General features: G+C 40.2%; 1 protein-coding gene across 1 annotated transcript in view; it reads right to left on the minus strand.

Moving 5' to 3' along the window:
* itpkb (inositol-trisphosphate 3-kinase B) overlaps nucleotides 1-20,584 on the minus strand; it is a 28,826-nt gene continuing 8,242 nt past the window's right edge. Inside the window, exons 6-12 of the mRNA XM_030722130.1 lie at nucleotides 8,288-8,387; nucleotides 7,129-7,166; nucleotides 6,797-6,972; nucleotides 6,045-6,249; nucleotides 3,725-3,826; nucleotides 3,230-3,301; nucleotides 1-2,578 (exon numbers count right to left, since the gene is read on the minus strand). Of these exons, the coding sequence (XP_030577990.1) occupies nucleotides 2,375-2,578; nucleotides 3,230-3,301; nucleotides 3,725-3,826; nucleotides 6,045-6,249; nucleotides 6,797-6,972; nucleotides 7,129-7,166; nucleotides 8,288-8,387 (897 nt within the window). The 3' untranslated portion in view covers nucleotides 1-2,374. The remainder of the gene's footprint in view (nucleotides 2,579-3,229; nucleotides 3,302-3,724; nucleotides 3,827-6,044; nucleotides 6,250-6,796; nucleotides 6,973-7,128; nucleotides 7,167-8,287; nucleotides 8,388-20,584) is intronic.

Consider the following 20,584-nt stretch of genomic DNA (forward strand, 5'->3'; position numbering starts at 1 on the left):
TTTTTAAAGAAACAATCCAAATAAATACAGAAGCCAGAAAAGCCAGAACAACAGGATGCCTACTTACAATGACTGTAGGTGCACATACAGGAGCATAAGAAATAGGTCGGACAGTCTTAAAGAAATAGTTGCTGGCCCTTTTTGACAGCTAGTTAGTCAGCTTAGCTTAGCAAAAGGAAAAAGAACAGCTAGTCTCGTCCCTGTGCAAAAATAACAACATCTAAAGGTCACAAACACACAAATTAGATCTTGATCTTGTTTGTTTAACCAGGAAACATTTTCCCCTATTTCCAGTCGTTATGCTAAGCTACACTAGCCAACTGCTGGTAGATATTTTCACATTTAGCACACAGACACAAGAGTTGTGTCCACCTCTACCTGAACGACATACCGGCATTTCCCAAAATGCCCAACTATTTCTTTAAGAAGGCACTGCATTAGGATTGTAGTCTCTTTCCCCATCTACTTTCACTGCAAACTTTAACTGAAAACCATGGCATTTTAAATTCATGGTACTGCAAAAACCTAAAGGCTGCTAAAGTTTTATTTTTCCATCATGAATGTGTTACATTATGAAACTTTATTTTCTCTTGCTTCCTCATCCGTTATTGGCCTTTTCTCTAAAACATCCTGAGGTTCAAATATGGGATGTCTGCAATGCCAGCAATCTGCCCTGCAGTTTGACTTTCACTCATAATGTAACACACACTTGAGGACGAAAACCCAAAACCAGGAAAAAGAAAAATCAAAATGTCACAGTATTCAGTGATTTAAAACAAAACTTAGTCAGGTTTAAATAGTAACAGAACAAGCTACAACTTAAGAACAAACCATTCAAAGGGGTAATAAACATGCGCCCGTGTAAGACTAAGCACAGAAGCCCACACTTCAGACTAAGAGCTTAAAAAGACGCTTTAAAAGAAAGAACAGAGTTTCACTTGTCTGACTTGGATTTGTAATGTTAAGGCACTGTATAGCTTAAATAAGATTGTTCATGGCTGTAAGTGTTCAACAGGATTCAACTAAAATAATGTTACAGTTAAAAAAAAAAACTACAAACAAAATAAATCTTACTGTACAGAGTGAAAAGGGTGCTAAAGTGTTTGGCCACTTAAGTAAAATGAACGCCATTTTGGCTACAGTTATGTTACATATGAAACAATGTCCTCCATAACATTACTGTCTCTACTGTGAGATGTATTGTTTAGCGCCGCCTGATTGCCAGTTATTGCCGGATTATCCGTGATAATCCGGCAATAACTGGCAAGGCTGACGCTGAGAACCTCCACAGCCAGCCTACATGATCCAAATCCTGTCTAAGGCTTTGTGTGTGTGCTGGGTTAATCTGAAGAGCTAAAGGTACTACTTTTATTCTTTGAGTAAAAACACTCTTAACAGTGCAATTTCTACCACTGAAAGTGACATCAAGTGCACATTTGGAAAAGGAATGCCAATGTGATGAAGTTGTGGTCAAACAGGCAAAAAAATAAATCCTTTGAAACTCACCTAAATTGTATTAAGAAGAAAAGCAATTTAACTCTGACTACAGCCAAATCAAGGCATTTAAGGTGAAATACGGGCGTTTTTAAAGCCACTACAGTTAAAAAACAAGGAATGGAAACCTTCACCAGGGGGCGCCAATGTCAGACATTTTCAAATTCCTCTTACACCTGCCTAAATACATAACCCTCTTTAAAATATTTTTATATAAATTGTAGTAGTAATAATCACAATTAAAGGACCAAAGCCAGTACAGCATTTGGCTGTAAGAATTTTCTCTGCGCTCTGAGAAGATTGGAAGTACTGAAAGAGAAAGTAGCACGTTACTGGTGTTGGTCTTTGAGGGGGATTTGTTCAGAGCACGAAGATATGGAAAATCACCTGTTTAAAAAAAAAATAAAAAAACACCTGGATTACACAATCCAGGCTTATTTTTTTAAATTGAGAATTCCTTCAGCAAAAAATTGCATTAGGGCCATTATGGATGTAAAATTCAACCTTTTACACAGCGGTGAAAACCTCAAGTGTAACAAAGAACATTAATGATACTGTGCTTTCTGGTTTATGAGGAACTGAGTCGTCGTTGATGTCATGAGTTCCAGTTGTGCTTTTCTTGTCAAATGGACTACTGAAACCTCTCAAGAAGTTATGGGCAACAAAATAGAAGACTGTTACTGGGTTGTGACTAGCTTTAGACTTTCCACAGGATGTGAATAGATCCGGCCATGTTTTGGTTTTGGATAATGTGTTTCCAACGTGAGGACAAGCGTCTGTGAAAGAGTTCTTGAGGAGGTCCTAAGTGTTCCCCAGAGGACTGACGAATGAGTGGAAGAGGTTGTGTGTCTGAACTTGACTAAAAGAAAACTGCCAAACTTTATGAGTCCACCATGGTTGAAATAATATCCACCAAACTATCAAGTCCAAAAAGGTAGCCGTCTTCTCTGTTCCCCTCCACCCAGGAAGCTCGGTGGGTCAGTTCCTTCCCCTCAGAGAGAGGTGTGGTTTTCCCGAAGTCGATCATCCAGACTTTGGCCTGTCCGGTACGGTCATGAACGAATAACAAGGAGCTGCCGATCACCTGCAAACGCACAGAAAGGCACAGCAATGAATGGGAAAGCAGGAAATAAAGATGTAGACATGTTTCTTCTTTTCTTTACACTACATGTTTGTTTACATCTTTTAAAAAATCTCACTTCCTGTTTCGTGACATCAGCGTCTTTAATGTCAGCTAGTATTTATGTTTGAATTTGGACGTGTATGTGTGAGTTTGCATGTTACTGCGCGTGCGTGCGTGCGTGTGTGTGTGTGAGAGAAGGTATGTTTCCTTAGTTACTAAATCCAAGCTAGAAAGTGAAATCAAATACACGTTAATCAGGACTGAATTATCCAAAGTGAAACTATGTGCTACATGGTGTCTGAACATGGACTTTTATACATAGACTGAACTGACTATGACACACCCAACCAATTTACAGGCTTTATAATTCCAACTAATATGTATTAATATGCTCTTAATGCATTTTGTTATTAATTTCATACCATTTGATTAAAAAAAATAAATTCTAAAACATGGCAAATACTGTGTGCAAACCACAGAAATATCTTTATATACATTCAGAACACACATATGTTTATGCATAATAAAAATAGGTAAGAAAAATTATGTAAATATGTAAATGACAGTTATTTGTGAGCATGTATATAAATTTCTAAACCAGTGTGTCCTTACCTCATGAGTTTTGAAGAATGGCGAGAGCTCCAGCGTGGCTCTTATTTCCTTCAGCCGGGACAGATAACTATTCTGAAAAACAGAACAAAGAACAAACAAACAAGCTTTTATGTCACGTTCCCATTAACCATTATTTTGTTATCTGTAGACCTGAGCTGCTGCTGGCAGGATAAGCTGTGCATATCTGAATTTAGCTTAATTTTTATTTAAATTTATATGTAACCTCTGATCTTGAATTAAAAAATAAAATGCTTGCAAATATTTTGAAATAATGTGTTTGGGCTGGTTATGTGTTTTACATTTTGGTTTAAGGTTAGGTTTACATTGTGGTTATGGTTATGGTAAGTTTCCAGGAACTGAACGTAAGTCAATGTTTTGTCCTCTGCAGTGACGCGTGAGTGTTTTCATTAATACCCATGAGTTAATTAAACAGTCAAGGTTTCTGATGCACATACGCACGCAAAAACTCACTCAGTATACTAGAAAAACACTCACCAGTATATCCTTATTTCCTTTTACAAACTCATGGAAGGCTGCAGTAACTTGTTCTCTCGTCTTTGTCTTCTTAAAATCTCTGTTCACGGTCCCGTCCTCCTTCTGCAGAGGAGAAGAGGGGAGAGGATTAACACGAAAACTGGTTTTATGAGAGAATTCCATGTAAGGTTTATTTGTATTGATAGCATATGACAGTGTCTGGGAAAATATGGTATAAACTGTTTATACTGACTTTTCAATCCACGATTAAACTGCTACACTGACGTTAAGAATGGAGTTTAGCAGAGGAAGGTAAGCCGTGAACGAGGGGGAACAGAGGAAAGGATGGGCAAGAAGAGCAGAACAAACAATGTGTGGAGGAAAGGAAGCAGCAAGATATTTATAGAGGTTTAGCCTTAAAGTAGCAAAGGGTCTTTGACTCTTTGGAGAAAAACCCTCTTTTGACTCTGCAAAAGTATCATTTCTGCAGCCATTTGAGGAATAATCCAGGAACAAATAACTGTTTTAAGTAATTTAGCAATTCTTGTTTAACCGATTAATCATTAAATCCTTACATGCTCATTAACACGTGAAAAATAACCGGTCCCAGTCATTCACGTGTAACACATTTATATTACTGAGTTTGGCCATAGAGTGACAACACCGGTGTCTAGATTGGTTCTCCATAAGCTTTACTTTCAGCATGCACTTTTCTGCCAATGCATATGAAATCAGAGGGTAAACCAACTACTTACACAATTTGAGCTCTTTCAGTTTAAGTTGCTTTTTGCTGTCATTCGTAGGTTTTTGAAAAACTCTAAATAATATCCAAAATAAAAACGATCATTACTTCTTAGCCTAGAACACAAACTTTTATTTAAAAATGGTCTTTTTGCGGCAGCAGCGCTGGGTGGGGGTGTAAGTGGGGATGTGGTTTATTGCAACCTAAAAAAATGACATTTAAAAAAAAAACAATCAAAACACACACTAATTTTATGTTCATCAACCTATTAAGTCAATGTATCAGCTCTTACAACCTTTACCCTGTGTGCAGTCACATACAACATGCAGCTCTGACTGCCAATTCAAGAATTCAGCGCATGAACTGAGAGCCACAAAGAAAAAAAGCACACATCAAACATTTTTGGTAAATGTTTGTTCAGAAGATGGTGGTTTATGTTGGTATTTGTGCTTTTTGTATTTGTTTATAGTCTTGGTCTCATTCTGCACTACTGGATCACAGTGAGATAAGAACTGTGGATGAATTAAATGTGCAGCAGTCCACTATTGTGCTTACAGGCTAAATAAAATATAAATGTAAATGGCCACCTGTTTAAAGTTAGGAGTAAGCAGTGGTTATGGTGGTTAAAATAAAATACTCAAAGAAGCGAATTTACTCTAATAAGAGTAATGTGGACGCAGTCGTAGGTGTAATAGCACAAGTACAATAAGTGCCATGTTTGGCAGTGATAGTAGATGTAATTGAGTTGTAGGAGTAGTAGCAGCAGTACAGCTATTGCAGCAAGAGTAGTTGAGTCTGCAGAAGAAGATCAACCAGTTGGTTAAGATGGGAATAAATTAGCTTTTCTTACTCTGCTTGCTGCCAGGCAACAAGGTACTATTTAGAGACAAAAGTACTTTTCCCTTTATGGTTCAAGTCTGAGTACAGAACTCTGTCTCATTACTGACACACACACACACACACACACACACACACACACCATACTTAATCATCCCATTTTCACATATTTAACAGAGAGTAGTTGACACAGATCCATTTACATTTGCAAACTGAGACTGAAGTGCAAGTGAAGCACATTAACTGCACATCCACATGTAACACACACACACACACACACACACACACACACACACACACACACACACACACACACACACACACACACACACACACACCTCATCCACATTTCTCTTTCTGGGGATAACCCTCAGTGTCATGGCAACAGATCACCAGGAGGCTGTGAATGTCCTTATATAGCCACGACCCTCAAGGAGACAAAGATTTGTGTGGAGTGTGTGAGTGTGTGTATGAGTTCATACGATGTCACTGCCAGATGCCGAGGTCTATACAGCTGTCACACACAGCCTGTATGTACAACAAAGGCATTCATGCACAAACATATACTTCAGAGGAAGTTCCTGGTCAAACAGGAAGTTAGATCATGACCCTGGGAGGCACAGAAACCTCTAAAATAGAATTGCAAAGAAAACTGGAAGAAAAGAGGGAAGGAAGCCCCCACCAACACACACACACACACACACACACACACACACACACACACACACACACACACACACACACACACACACACAGTCTTACCTTGACTCCCTCTATCCTAAATCCCAGGGTAGCTGTTGAGCTAATGGTCTCTCTCCACTGCATGTATCTGGGTTTGGTCACTGCCTTCTGGTCATTTTCCTCAGTTGTAGGTGCATCAGGATCAACCTCAATCATTTTCTGATACATGTCAGGTCTTGGAGATGGCTTCTTACGAGCCTTGGTCAGCTCTTCCTCAAGGTAGGTCCTGAAGCATGAGGGAAAAAAAAAAGAAAGAACAGGTGATGAGTGGTGAAGAAGGAGAGGAGGAGAAAAGGTGGGTGAGAAACGTGAGAGGTAGGCAGCAGAACCAAGAAAAGGCGATAGTCTCTTTCCAAATAGCACAACACAGCTGTTTGGAAAGATTTTTATTGAGAGATATTTCCTGCAAAAACCTTTACCTTTAAAGCTTATGTCTTATTTTTTCATATCAGCCTTATCTGTAATTAGACTTCCCAAGAGTTATAAGCAGTAGAAATGTGCCAGAATCATTGACAGGTTAGCCTGTTTGACTTAAAAAACAAGAGTATTATATTATTTTCTAAATATAAATGTTACAATAACCCATTATAGCATTAGGTATTTATAATGGTACCATTCAAGTGCTGCAATGTTCAAACAACCCTTTGTAAGGCCAAAAAGTTAAAGCAATCACAGTTACCTAAGTACATGACATATAATTAATCATTTTATTCCCTGAGTGGCCGTCTTGTGTTAGGATTTCTGCGGCACCGTGCATTAATGCGTTCTCTCACCTTACTCCCATCTTACAGTCCATCACACATGGGTAGTCAAACTCAGCCAGCAGATCCTCCATCTGGTTGTATTTCTGGCCGTCTTTTTCTACATCTCCATGGTAACCAGGGACGTAGGGGCGAAGCACGTCCTTCATCAGGAGGGACAAACAGCGCTGCTCACATTCACAGTGTTTCTAAAAGATATCATTAAGAAATCATTATTTTATGCTCTCTGCTGCAGCTCATTCAGTCTGAGACAAATGTGGAAGCCTTTTAAAGCCAGAGTGGATTTTAAGCAGATTTCTGGGCAGTGCTGGGAAGTGCTCAGGAGGTGCTAAAAGGTTTCTTACTTTTAATATGCGACCGTTTGCTCCCGCCTTGAAACTCCCTGTGAAAAGACAGAAATTGACTGTGAAGCATCTGCAGGAAGACTTCTGCATGACTTGCTTTAGGTTATCTGGAGTGAGTGAGAGTAGAAGCTGTGACCTTTTCACAAGTGAATAGGCAACGAGATGAAGATCTGCACGCTTTAATTTTTATTCCGCCAAAACACCAACACCCAACACACCAGTTTAAAGAAGATGTCTACAGATGTTTCCAATAGTGACAGAGCGCAATTAAGTCCCACTCACACTGGAGGGGAAAACAATTAGTGGCTTTGTGAAGTTGCCTCTCTGTCACTTCTTTCTGGTAGCAAAAAAGTAGAAAGATCCCTAAAAGCTGCAGTGTAGAGGGATGCAAGGCCAATAGGGAACCCAGTGAACCCTGAAATTTTTATAAATCATCAAACAAAAACCTTTAACCTTTAATGAGATAAAGGAAATGAAAATGGGAAAGCCTGAGAACGAGAATCCTGCTGCCTACCAGTGCAGCGATGATTTTGCCCAAACGTCAGTTTTAGGCTGACACAATTAGCAGCACAAATGTAGCCAGCTACATGTATTTTGTTACAATTTTTAGCCTTCAGATGTTTACTGTCTGGCCAAATGTTTTCCCCTTCACTGACCGTACTTTTAGGAATGACACGTTGCGCTCGATCTCTATTCCCACAGACTTCCCCTGAGGGCCCCGACCGCAAAGAGCTGGCTCTAACAAAGACAGACTTGCCGGTCGACATATTTTCTAAGTAAAACTGCATACGAGCCCACCACTAAGACAAAAAAAAAAAAACCTTTGGCCAGCTGACCACCAACAAGCCTGTAAATATAATACTGTGTCAAAGACAGTCCCAGAAATAAAAACTAAATGAAGCCAAAGGTTTTTTTTCTTTTTCTGCAATACTCTGATTGGTCCTGTCACACTGAATACAAACAAACAGTATGACTGATATAAGTTGTACTCTAGAAGTGGCCACAATGCTGATGTCATGTGCTCCAATTGACAAGCCCCAGACGAGCTCCCTGTTTGCTGTGCTCCCTTAGCTCTATGCTTTTATCCAGAGAAGCCTCTGCAGTGTGAAGTCTTATTCCGTTGAAGCATGTAATAGATGTAGGTGTGTGTCCCACCTACCTGCGTGCCCTGCCAGTTGAATCCACGGATATTTCTTCTTGAAGGACATGACAATCGGCGACCAGTGGACCATGTTTTTAATCTTTTTCCAAGACTTGTGCTGCAAACACAAACATGTACATTAAATTCAATTCAATTCAATTCAATTCAATTTTATTTATATAGCGCCAAATCACAACAAACAGTCGCCTCAAGGCGCTTTGTATTGTGGGTAAAGACCCTACAATAATACAGAGAAAACCCAACATTGCTGGTTATTATTCACATTGCTGCTTCCTTGAAAGTGCGTGCTGACAAATGAGGAATTGAGCCACAAGCTCTGCCACAAACTACTCATCTACTGTAAAGCTGCCTGCCTAAGGTCTTTACTTAAGTTAAGGTATTCATGGTCACTAGCCTGGGGCCTTCAAATTGAACTCCACTGTTTGTAAAGTGAGTGAGAGTAATATTAATATTTGTTCTTCTGCTTATGGAGCGTTTGTGAAACTTCAACTTCAGTCTCTAAAATGTCTGATCAACTCTCAGGAAGCAGAAGGCCTGAAGTTCTCCTCTGAACCTTTCAGCGATGCAGTGTTTAATGACACTGAGAAAAACAAGTCTCACAAACTCACACACACACGCACGCACGCGCACACACACACACACACACACACACACACACACACGCACGCACGCACGCACGCGCACACACACACACACACACACACGCACGCACGCACGCGCACACACACACACACACACACACACACACACACACACACGGGTATCCCTGACCCTGGGGGAGCTGCCTGGTTCTCCCACACTCACTATCATTTTCTCTTTTTTTTTTTAACTGGACTGTTTTAGAACATTTTATCTAAACTCTGGAGGATTGAGCTGGGGTTTCCCCTAGTAACACACACACAAATACACAGTGTTTCTCCAAAGGCTCTCCCTGTCCCTGGCAGGGACACATTGAACTCCGGGACTCCTGCCACACACACACAGACACACGGACACTCATTCACAAATTGAGGCATTCTGTCTCTGACACACACACACACACACACACACACACACACACACACACACACACACACACACACACACACACACACACACACACACACACACACAGAGCTTTTTCAACAAAAATTTGTTTCTCTGATTCATATCCATGTCTCCCTTTCTTTCGCTCTTGTCCTTTATAATAAAAAAGTCTTCCTTTCAAGAACAGTGCTGAGGCCAAAAAGGGCAAATTACAAAAAATGCTTCAAGAAAACAGAATAAATGAACCACTTTATTAGCTAAATCCTTTGAATACATTTAAGCATACGCCCTATAATTGTCCTGTTACAGTCAAATGGATGTGCTAAATGTGATGCATGTTGCACTTCACTGAAACGGCAGCAAGTCAAACTCTCACTGAGTACAATCTTTTATGCTTGCAGCATTACATCAGATGGAAAAATTCCATGTCTTGTTCTGTGGGTTCGAACAATGCTTGGCTGTACCACACTGAGAGAGTAACGAGCAGACACAGCAACAGAGAAGATAAGAAACATCCAAAGGTTTTTTATGGCATCTTTTCAAACACAGAAGAAACAGCCTATTCTCAAATCAATAAACCTCTCTGATAAGATGCTTTGTTTTAAGCATTAACACAAAAAATGAGAAAATATTTCAACATTAAAGATGTGCTCTCTCACACGAGAGAATTCTAGCGAGCCTGCGAACACGAGGGGAAGTAATCTTGTGTCAACAAATAACTTGAGAGGAGAAGAAGAGAGGCAAGAGGAAAAGTAAGGGGAAGGATAAGATAAGAGAGAAGAGGACCATAGAAGGAGATATATAACCCCATGTCACATAATCTGGACCCGATGAAAATTCATCAGCTGATTGCATGACTATCTATGGTTAGACATGCGGACACACACAGCTTTAGGCACACACACTTTCTCCCTCTCTCCCCATCTTACTGCCCGAAGCAGTGACGAGTCACATGAGGGGTTTTTCTCTGCACCAGTGGAGGATCGAGAAAAAGAAATAACCTCACTCCCACTAAAAGTAAAACACTCACACATTCACATGTGTGCAGGTCAGCTGAAATGGATCTCCGAGGGCAGCAGCGCTTCAGTCACCATCAGGACCACGCAACTTTTTGAAAGAGAAAGTTTGGTCACAAGGTTTAACCGTTTTAGAAGCAAACTGAACTAGTTTACTGAGTAGAAATAAGTGATTTATGACTCATAGATAGAAAGCCACAGTGCGATTCAAAGCAAGATGATGGCAGCCTAAAGGTGACACTGAACAGAAATCTCCATGTGTCAGTATATCTGGGTATGACTGTCAAATTTCTCTAGGAAAATGGCTAAACATTAATAATTAGGAACAAAAACTTAGACCCAACAGTGGTTGCACTCTGTAGACCACCAGAAAAAGAATGATATTCCCTTTCTCCTTTTTTTTCCCCACCATGTTCAGCCAGTTAACGAGAGAGCAGCAGTATCGGGCTCCAGCTTGGTAAGTAGCAAGGGTCTGCACTTTTCCTGACATCTTTCTACCACGTTGCCCACTGACAGCTGGTATGCGTAAGCTGTAGAAGGTAAGAGAGAGTGAGCGAGAAGGAGAAAGTCTGGACCAGCTCGAGCGTGAGTAATAGCAGACATGGTAACCGTGTGCCGATTTACGAGCTACAGACATTTAAATGTCATCAGACGAGAGGAGCGGGAGAAGTGAGGTTTGTATAACTAAAAAAGTCTTCAGATATCACAGTGATACTGCAGGAATATTATTGCTCAATAAAGTCTAAAAGGAGTAAAGCTGTCAAGCATCACTAAACATGAACTAAATCTAGCTTTAAGAGAGTTCTCCAGCAAGTCTTGCCTAAAATGAAAGTGGCTGTACAGGTGAGAGTACCTGTGGCTTGTTGGTGCGACGGTGGATGATGGCAATAATAAAGATGGCTCCAACTGAAACAATAACGCTCCACACTGGATACAGCCATGTAGACCACATCATGACCAATCGTGTGTCAGTCAGCTGGAAAAACCGACGAGACAGATTATCCGTCCGGTTCTCCCGCAACACGCCAAAAGACGGTGTCTCTGTGCTGAAAAACCGAGCACCTCAGGCTTGCGGACTCCTCGTTCTACCCGTGCCCCCACAAGATGTGCACGTGTGTGTCTGAGTGTGTGTGGGGATAAACACTTGTAGCTCATTTGTTTGGCAAAACAGAGGACAACCATAATCTGGACATGCAAATATCCACATAGGGTGCAAACAGACAGAGTGTGCGTGATTGGAGGCAAGTCTGGAGGCAAAGTACTGAAAACATGGAGAGGTTTCACAAAAATGCAAAACAAAACCTGCACGCTGGTGTTTGTCTACTTTTATTTGTTACATATGTGTGAAAGCGTCATTGCGTAAACCTATGTGTTTGCCTTGAGGATGAAGGAAAGAAAGACTGTGACAGAAGGTGCAACTAGGGCTAAAATAAACTAAAGGAAACATCCTAAACAGCAGCTCCCACACACTCTGTGCTGAGCTGCTGAAGCTACTGCAATGCACCTTCATCCTGTAACTCAGCACTATTGGGTGCAGCAGAGTGTCACATTTGAATTTTTCATGGCTAGTAAAAACAAACCATGAGCATGTAAATAAATCTGGACACTCTCTGTGTACGATTAGCTACTGAAACAAAAAAATTTAACAGCAGGCAGATGAATATCACCTTTTTTAAGCCATTAAGAAAGATCTATTTTACCAAAATATTCTATTTTTAATTAATCGGTTAACTGTTTAGTTTATAAAATGCCTGAAAACTTCCAGATATAGTCCAACTGTCTGACTGACCGTAAAAACAATATAAAATTTACAATCAGTTAAAACATAACAGATTCTCCACACAACTGTTTGGCTTTTTTTGTTCAGGATGGATGATTTACATGCTTGATTATCTTCATTGCCGATGACTAATTGTTTCAGCACGTACTTTAATTATCTTCCCTTTACAGCAAACCCGGGTGTGTCTGCAAACTGTCCTACCTACTTTACAGCTTCATTTTTTCATACACTATGACGACTTGGAAACTCCTATGACAACTGGATATGATCTACACATGGAGCATTCATTTGGTACTGTCAGTGTTGCTGTTGTTGTTTGTTTGTTTTTGTAGTGTGTCTGTGTTTTTCGATACATTGTTTGCACATTTATGCAAACAAGAAACGCATAAATCCTCCAGGAAAAGCATGTTTCTTAAAACATGCTTTTCAAAGTAAATGTCTAGCTTCTGTAAAAAAAACAGGTTTTGTAGTTTGTTAAAAACACATGCACATCATTCACATTTTTCCTAAATATATGAATATAGCAAAGTTGGTAAATTCTACCTGCACTACCCAATTTTTAAATTGCAACCTGTGTCTGACACGATATATTCAGTAATGCCATGTTAGCATGTTAGATTAATACTGTTGGTTTGATGTAACCAGTGGAAGGGCCTTGAAAGTTCTGGCAGTAGATGTGTTAATGACCACCTCCGTGCGACGTGTTACTACATGTTGCTCCCCTGTATGCTCTCGCCCTACATTTCAGGTCTGTCTAAAGATAAGCTTATCTAAAGATAAGCATCCACAGAGATGTGCTTTTAGAGTATGAGAGGGATCACCCCATTTCCAGCACTGTCTGCTTGATGATTATCAGGTGCTTTCTGTCTCCTACAGCCTGACTGGACGAATGCTTTGCATGAGCTGTCAAACAAAATGTATTTATAAAAACAGCTGCTGTGTGTGTCTTTTTCATTTTAAATGCTGCTTGGGAGTTTCCAGAGATCTTAAAGTTATGGGAATGAGGACTACAGAGACTGTATGCTTGCGTTACCAGAATGCGTTGTGCGGCTGGACTCCACAACCTACTTGGTGATAGCAAGTCTGGAAATGAAGGATTCTGTGGACATGCACCATCATAAAGGCACAGTTCCCACCAAAAACAGATTAATAAAAGGAGCTCTAAGGGGAAACTTTAGCTGATAAGAACAGTTTAATTGTATCCTCAAAATCCCACTACATTCAACCCACATCATGAGTTGAATTACTCGTTTTATAAGCAATTAGTTGATGTTAAATGATTTCTTTAGTTAGCTATAGCTGTTAAATTTTGATATGCACTACTCAAGTGCAATTAACCGAAACAAACTGTGCAAATTGCTACATCTGTGTTACTGAACATTTATAGGTTGGTTGTTACCGTGTGTTCCCGTGCTTGCCTCTGGTTGTTTGAAAAAGTACTTATGTTTGCATTTAATTTGTTAAAGTTTGCATTTTAAAAAAATAAGGAAAATGAAGATGCATCTAGCTTGCCAAATGCTACCCTCCCTGCCCAAAACTTCCCCCAGAGTCATCTTCTGCCTTTTTCTCATCTTCTTCTGGCTCGTTCTCACCATCTCTCATATCTCCTATCCCCCAGACCAGCTGGATGACAAGGCGAGAGAGGGAGAACTAGTGAAGTTTCCATTGAGAGAGACAGAAAGAGAGTGCGAGAGAGAGAGAGAGAGAGAGAGGGGAAATGGTAAGCAAAGGAACTTCTTGCAGACAGGAAGTGGGGGGGTTGCCGCTTGCCTCAGCGACAGTATTTTCCACATCCGCCGCTGACTACAAACAAAAAGAGACCGAAAAAAATGGCCTTGCCCTCTGTAAACAACAAAAAGCACGGACATTTTACTGGCCTCTTGATTATCATGCCTAAAAACTGTGCATCATGTTTCTCAACGCAAATATGCAGATATGTGCTCGTGCAAAGTCGCTGTTATACATGGTACTACTGGAAAATGATTACACACATTATTAAAATGACTGTTGTCACAAACTATACACACAGATGTGTGGAAATCTGGTATTTTCTTGTTGACCAGGAGAACTAAGGTTACATAAGGCAATCAGATATCACTCATTTGCATGCAGGGAGTACAGAAAGAAGGGTGTAGAATGGTTAAAAAAAGACCTTGGGGGCAAAGGGTGACTATGGGTTACAAATGTGTAATGTGAAGAAGCAGGGGAAACACTGATGCACGCTGATGTTTTCAACGGAGAGGCACTGAGGAAATAACAAGCCTGATATCGCTCACCACAAGGTCCCCTTGCAGATACAAACATTGTAGCTGTCTGAGTCTGCAAACTTTAGAGGCACACAAACACACACACACATACACCACAATCACACTCACAAAATTAAACTGCAAGGAGTGTGATGCAGGCAAGACAACATGCTTGGAGAGTGCATGATAAATATCTTAGCAACTGAGGCTGGCCAGTGGAACAACAGCTTTGCAAAAGTGACAGCAAGACAAAGGCGAGAAAAAGGGACACCTAAAAGGAAAAAAAAGGGTTGATGTTGTTCAGCTGTGTTGTAACTGAATGCTACAGTCAGATAAGGAGACTTATTTCCAAATTGAGGTCAATATGGAACATTAAAGAGTATATCTGACTTCAGATCTAGGCTTCACTCTGAAACACCTCAAAATGTTTGTTTTTTAGGGGGCGAAGTTTCTCAGTTCGCTTATGAAAACATGGTTAGTATACAAGTGTCAAATCTACAAATACTCCTGTACGAGGTGTACTCTACATCCCCTTTTCTAATCATGCGTCGCAACCAGCAGGGGTTCCCCAGTGTGCTGGATCCAAAACTGACAATACTCTTTGAGCCCAAATGTCAGCGTAGGCAACAGCACTCTGACCTCTCCTCCATGCCTTGAGCAAATCAAGTCTGCACATGCATGCTCTTTCACTCACACAAAAAGTTCCAAATAAAGAATTGACTGGTGTTTCCCCTCTCAGAGTTAACCAAGCAGGCATTCTGCAGCACACACTAAACTTACACTCTGTCAAACGTGCACACACGCACGCACGCACGCACACACGCGTGTGCGCGCACACACACACACACACACACACACACACACTGTACAGCTGTGAGAGGGAAACTCGGTTTGACGTCACATGGTTGCTAGGAAACTTGCCGCCGTGGTAGTGAAGATTTTCCATTGCAGTACAAACACTGTGTGTGTGTGTGTGTGTGTGTGTGTGTGTGTGTGTGTGTGTGTGTGTGTGTGTGTGTGTGTGTGTGTGTGTGCGTGTGGCTCAGCATGCGTGTGTGCCGATCAAACTGAGTTACAGTTGTGGACACAGAAATGAATTTTCTTTCAGTGCAGTCCACCACGTAAAAATGTTTTGGGTTGAATATTTTTTTTACTGCTATTGGGAGTGAGGTTATATTCATGGTTGGATTAACTTGCGATAAACCTGGAATGGTGATGATTAATGTTTGGGTCAGTGTGTGACAGCATTTCAAAGTATGAAGTTAAAGTAGGCTTGTGGAAAAAAAAAAAAGAGTGCGCCGTGTTGCATGAAAAGTGCGTTCAACTAGTATCAACCAGCAAAATTTGTAGAGTGGTGTGTACAGAGGGTGTGTCAATTATATCATCTGTGTGCGTATGTGTGTGTTAAGAGTTTAGAGAGAGCAGTATGGGTGTAGTCTTCATTCCAATAGACAGCTCTATTTACATAACTGATCTGTTTATTTAATGGGTACACTTTTTCAGCTTGTGTAAGATTTGGGCTAGAAATATGATCCATCCAGAGCTTTACATAGAGTCAACATGCATCATGAGTGACAGCACGCTGTCTGCATCATTTAAAGTGCGACTTTCATAAGTCCTGCCCCACTTCCGTTCCACTGTAGGTGCTGCTCCACTTAACTTTAGTTTCTTACATCAGGCTTTAAAGACGCTGAAGCCTGAGTGTTCTCTACAGCTTAAAAAAAAGAAAAAATGAAACTCATTTAAGTATTATTTTTGGACAAGCATGTGTCTCAGCAAATACCACAGACCAGCATTTTCCTATGTTCAGAGGTAATTGTGCAAAATGCAACTTTTAAATGTAGTTGTGAATAACCAAAACAAGCCCAAACTTTTAATACTAAACATGGCAACATGCTGCAGAGTTTATCTGCCATCATACTCTCAGTGTTAATGTTTTTTACTGCTGCAACTAACAATGAATATGCTTTCCATTTAAATAAAAAAAGACAATCAAGAGTATACAAAGGTCCATAAAATTACCCTCCAAAGTGTTATTTTTGTTATTAATATTATTGGTCCAATTTTATTGTGATATTAAAGAGAGGAACATTCAAAAGGTTAATGATTGACAAAGAATGTAAGACTTTAACTATTACCAAAAACAGCACAGTATTACTTTTCTGTAAATGTAACTGTTAAAAAAAAAAGGTGGCTGAACTACAATAGCAAGTTGATGTTTTCATAAAGTTGAGTAATATAATGGTTTGAACCGGGGTCTGAATCTATGCCGTGATTCTTATTGACACACACGATTTCCCTTTGATGCTATTTAACCAAGCTGATGTTTTTAGTTTGCATTTACATGCAAGTCTCTCAAGATCCATCCGTATCTGTTCAGCTTTAACCTACTCTAATGTGGAAGGTATTTTTAAAGAGAACCAAACAACTGACTGTCACCTGAAGTAAGGCACTGCTGGCATAAATTTTTTATTCCACAGAACTCAACTGAAATCTTGCACAAAGAAAAAGGTGCTGATGCCAATCTGTGGCAGGTGTCCTTTTGTTAGAAGTTAAGTAAAGCTATGACAATGCTGGCAGCGCATACAGTGTGTGTCTTCTAACCTGGGAATGATGCCCACCAGTCAAAAGATCAGCCAAACAGTGTCTATATATGGCTCTGTTCAGATTACAACCCCTAAAGCGTGAACTCTCCTAAAAATGACTTCATATAATCCTAAAGCTAAAAGCCACAACTAAGCAGAACCATTATTAACCAGTATTAACTAAAACAAAGGTGAATTCACTCAGTAAAGAAAATAAATGCAGCTATATTTGAATGCAGAGCACAAACTTTATCTGGGGTTATTCTATTCAAGGAAAGCACTTGTCTTACTCACAATGCGCACATAAAATTTTCCTTTATCATGCACATTTTAAAAAATCTCCTTGTGTATGATATGATATGATAGGTCTTCAAATTTTTTTATGGTATTAATAATGTCCCAAAACAATATCCATGCAGTGTTATTGCCCCTGGAAAATGTCAGATGTGTATTCCTGCACCAAACTGCCATGAGAAGAAGAAGAAGAAGAAGAACTACGTTTCACTTAAAGTCAGCTGAAGACAACATGGCTAATATGCAGTACACATTGTACAACTTTTCCTCTCGTGCCCTTTTTCCTTGTCTGTCTCTCTGCCAGTTTTACTGTCGAGCTCACTTTGTTTTTCTTTCTTTCTTATTCTCACAGTATCACTCCTCTTCTCTCTCCCTCTCATCTCTCCTACATACCTCCCACACAAGCAAGCATGCTTTATGTGTTTCTGCATGTTTGCCTCTTGCACATATGCACACCAGGTTTCCTTAAAACTATACGGATCAGGAACTCTGACAAGCTACAGACAAGAACATGAAGAACCCACATGTTTATCTGTGCCATAAAGAGCGTGCAAAAGCTTCTGTCTATTTCCCTGTGTGGATAAAACCAAAAACAATGACCGGAAATATGCAAAGAGCAATACAAACACTATTCAAATCCATCAGCCAAATTCACTTAAACAAATAGTTTGGAATGAGAGTCAGCCGGGAGAGCTAGGATACTGGTTTAGGGTTGGGTCATTCATTTAATATGCAAGAAAAATGAACCTATTTGCAAGTGAAAATCTTTGGTCAATCTCTCATCTCACCAATTTCATGCTGTTATACGGCCATTCAATGAAAATTTCAGCAGTTTTTCTGTAGCTGTTTCTTCATTAATATGAGCACTACTTTCTGAAAGCCAGAAACAAATATTATAGCACTCGTTAAGTGCTAAAAAAGAGCCAGCTCTGGGACTGGCACACCGTGTAAGAAACATTAAAATCAGTTACACAATCCTTCGTTAAGTCGTGTTTCAAAGCAGAAGTGAGATGGCCTCGTGAACCTTTGCTGGCTACAAATAAAAACACATCCGCCTACCCACCTACACACACACACACTACATACCCACACAGGCCTCAGCCTCCTCTCTGAACTGCATCCAAGTGCAGGAAAAGCCTAAGTGTGTGTGACTGGCAAATTCTCCAGCTTTCCCTTGGTCTATCTCTTCCACTGTCTCTCTCTTCTTCTCACTCATGCAAACACAATTGTACCCCCCCACCCCGCCCCCACCCCCCAAAAAAAACAACAACAAAAAAAACACCTCCACACACACAGGTTGGGGCGCAGAAGTAGCCTTGTTGAATGTGAAAAATTACTCAGGCAGAGAGCTTTGGCCAATTTGACACAGGAGTGCAGAGCATCATGCACAGGCACATTGAAGCGCACAAAACCACGTATACAATGAGAGGTTTCTAGTTTAAGGTAGCACACATGGGTCCCTCTGCTTTCCTATATGCATGCTTTAATTGCACTACAATACCTAAGTGATGACGTTCTATTTGTGTGAGGCCAAATGCACAATCAGCAATAGCGATGTATTCTTCTTTTGATGACCAACCCTGATCCAACATACCGTTTTTTTTTTTTTTTTTTGTTTGTTTGTTACTGTATTGTGAACATAGTGATTGTATCATTCGGTGGGAACCGATGGTGAGCGCTGTATGCTGTGATTGTTTACTACAGGCCTTGTATAAAGATTTGGGTAAAAGCGCACTGATAAGCCATCATTTTTCAGGACAATTGGTAACAGAGACTCTCGTTGACACAAACTCTTTCCAGGAAAAGATAAGTTACAACATCACTTCAAAAGCTAGGTTTTGTGTTGCGTAACCTGTTGTACTTCCAGTAAAAGAAAAAGGAAAAAAAAACTACAGAGCCGATCAGCTGAAGATGCTTACATGCTAATATTAAGCAAATAGCATGCTGACAATGTTTACTTTGGCACATTAGCATCCACATGTTTGCTCATCCATATTAAACATAAGAATATTTATTTTAATATTTTGCTTGCTTGTATTTGTTCTTAGTTGAGGCCTGAAGACAAACCTCAGTGATAGGGCCACAAATGCGAGTTTAACATCTGACCTTAACCACACATCTGCTAGATCATTCCCATGTTTCCTGTCTTTCTTCACTGCATTTAAAACATAATAAAAGAACAACATAAATTATTATGAGGCAAACATAAATGTCTGTTGGCAACCCTGTGAAAGGGTACTACCAGAGTCATCAACAATTTTACTCTGGGAAAATTTCACAGCAACTAACGTGATGGACCTGTAGATAGGCCGGGCCAAACAGCAACATTGCTACAAGGTCACCCCAGCATGGAACTACTGTATCAGTGCATGTTTCATTAGTGCCAGTCATTTATCCAAAATTTTAGCTTTTCCAATATTCTCTAATTTTTTACAGTGAAATGTCCAAGTTATTCATGCACCTTAAAATTCAGTGCTTAACCTTAAATTAAACCAAAAATATATAAATAAATAAAGCCTTCTGCCACCCCACAAGAAAGTCAAAGGGGGGGGAAACAAAATTATTATTTCCTTTATTTACCTAATTTCTGTGCACAGTGCATGAGTCTTTACTGCTGTGCTAGTTTCTCTGGAAGTTTCTCCTCCTTTGCAGTCACCGTGTGTGCGAGCGTGCGTGTGTGTGTGTCTGTGTGAGGGGGGAGGCATGGAGCCACTTGTGGTGCTTAGTAGCAGAGGCAAAACAGGGTGAAGCGAAGAAAGCACAACTCGAGCTAATCAGAATTTGTTAGTCAACTTTCCACAAAAATGTTGCTCAACAAGTTTTAATTTGTCTAAAGCCAAAGCTGCACTGACCCCAAACGTCCGTAAGCCTGATAGGAGTGAAGCCGACCACATAGGACGCTTCAACTCTAACTTTCAACCTTTCAAAAGCAACGTTCAAAGATTATTTGTGCACATTTCTTTTTTTAAAAAGGAGTCAGGGAAACGAGTCACTACAAGGGGTGCGGGGCGGGCACCATCGCGAACCATTTACTCCTCAAAAAAAGTAAGAAACGTAGGGGAAATGCTAAATTTTGCTAAATTCAGTCAAAAAAAAGCCTTATTTTTGTAGGCTTCATAGTTTGCCGTGCTACAACTACACCACCAGCTACTGTTTGGCAGTCCACAGTTAGACATCCTACGGCATCCTCTCTTCATTAATACACTTTTTGGTTTTTCTGTCATCATCACTGCCTGATATAGCTATATATAGCTGTTTGTTTACTGAGTAAAGTGCAGACTTTCCAGATTTCATCATCCAAAAGGAATGTCTATGAGACACTGACAAGAGAGAAAGCTGCGGTTATG

The sequence above is a fragment of the Archocentrus centrarchus genome, chromosome 24, assembly GCF_007364275.1.
Source record: "Archocentrus centrarchus isolate MPI-CPG fArcCen1 chromosome 24, fArcCen1, whole genome shotgun sequence".
NCBI classification, from domain to species: Eukaryota; Metazoa; Chordata; class Actinopteri; order Cichliformes; family Cichlidae; genus Archocentrus; species Archocentrus centrarchus.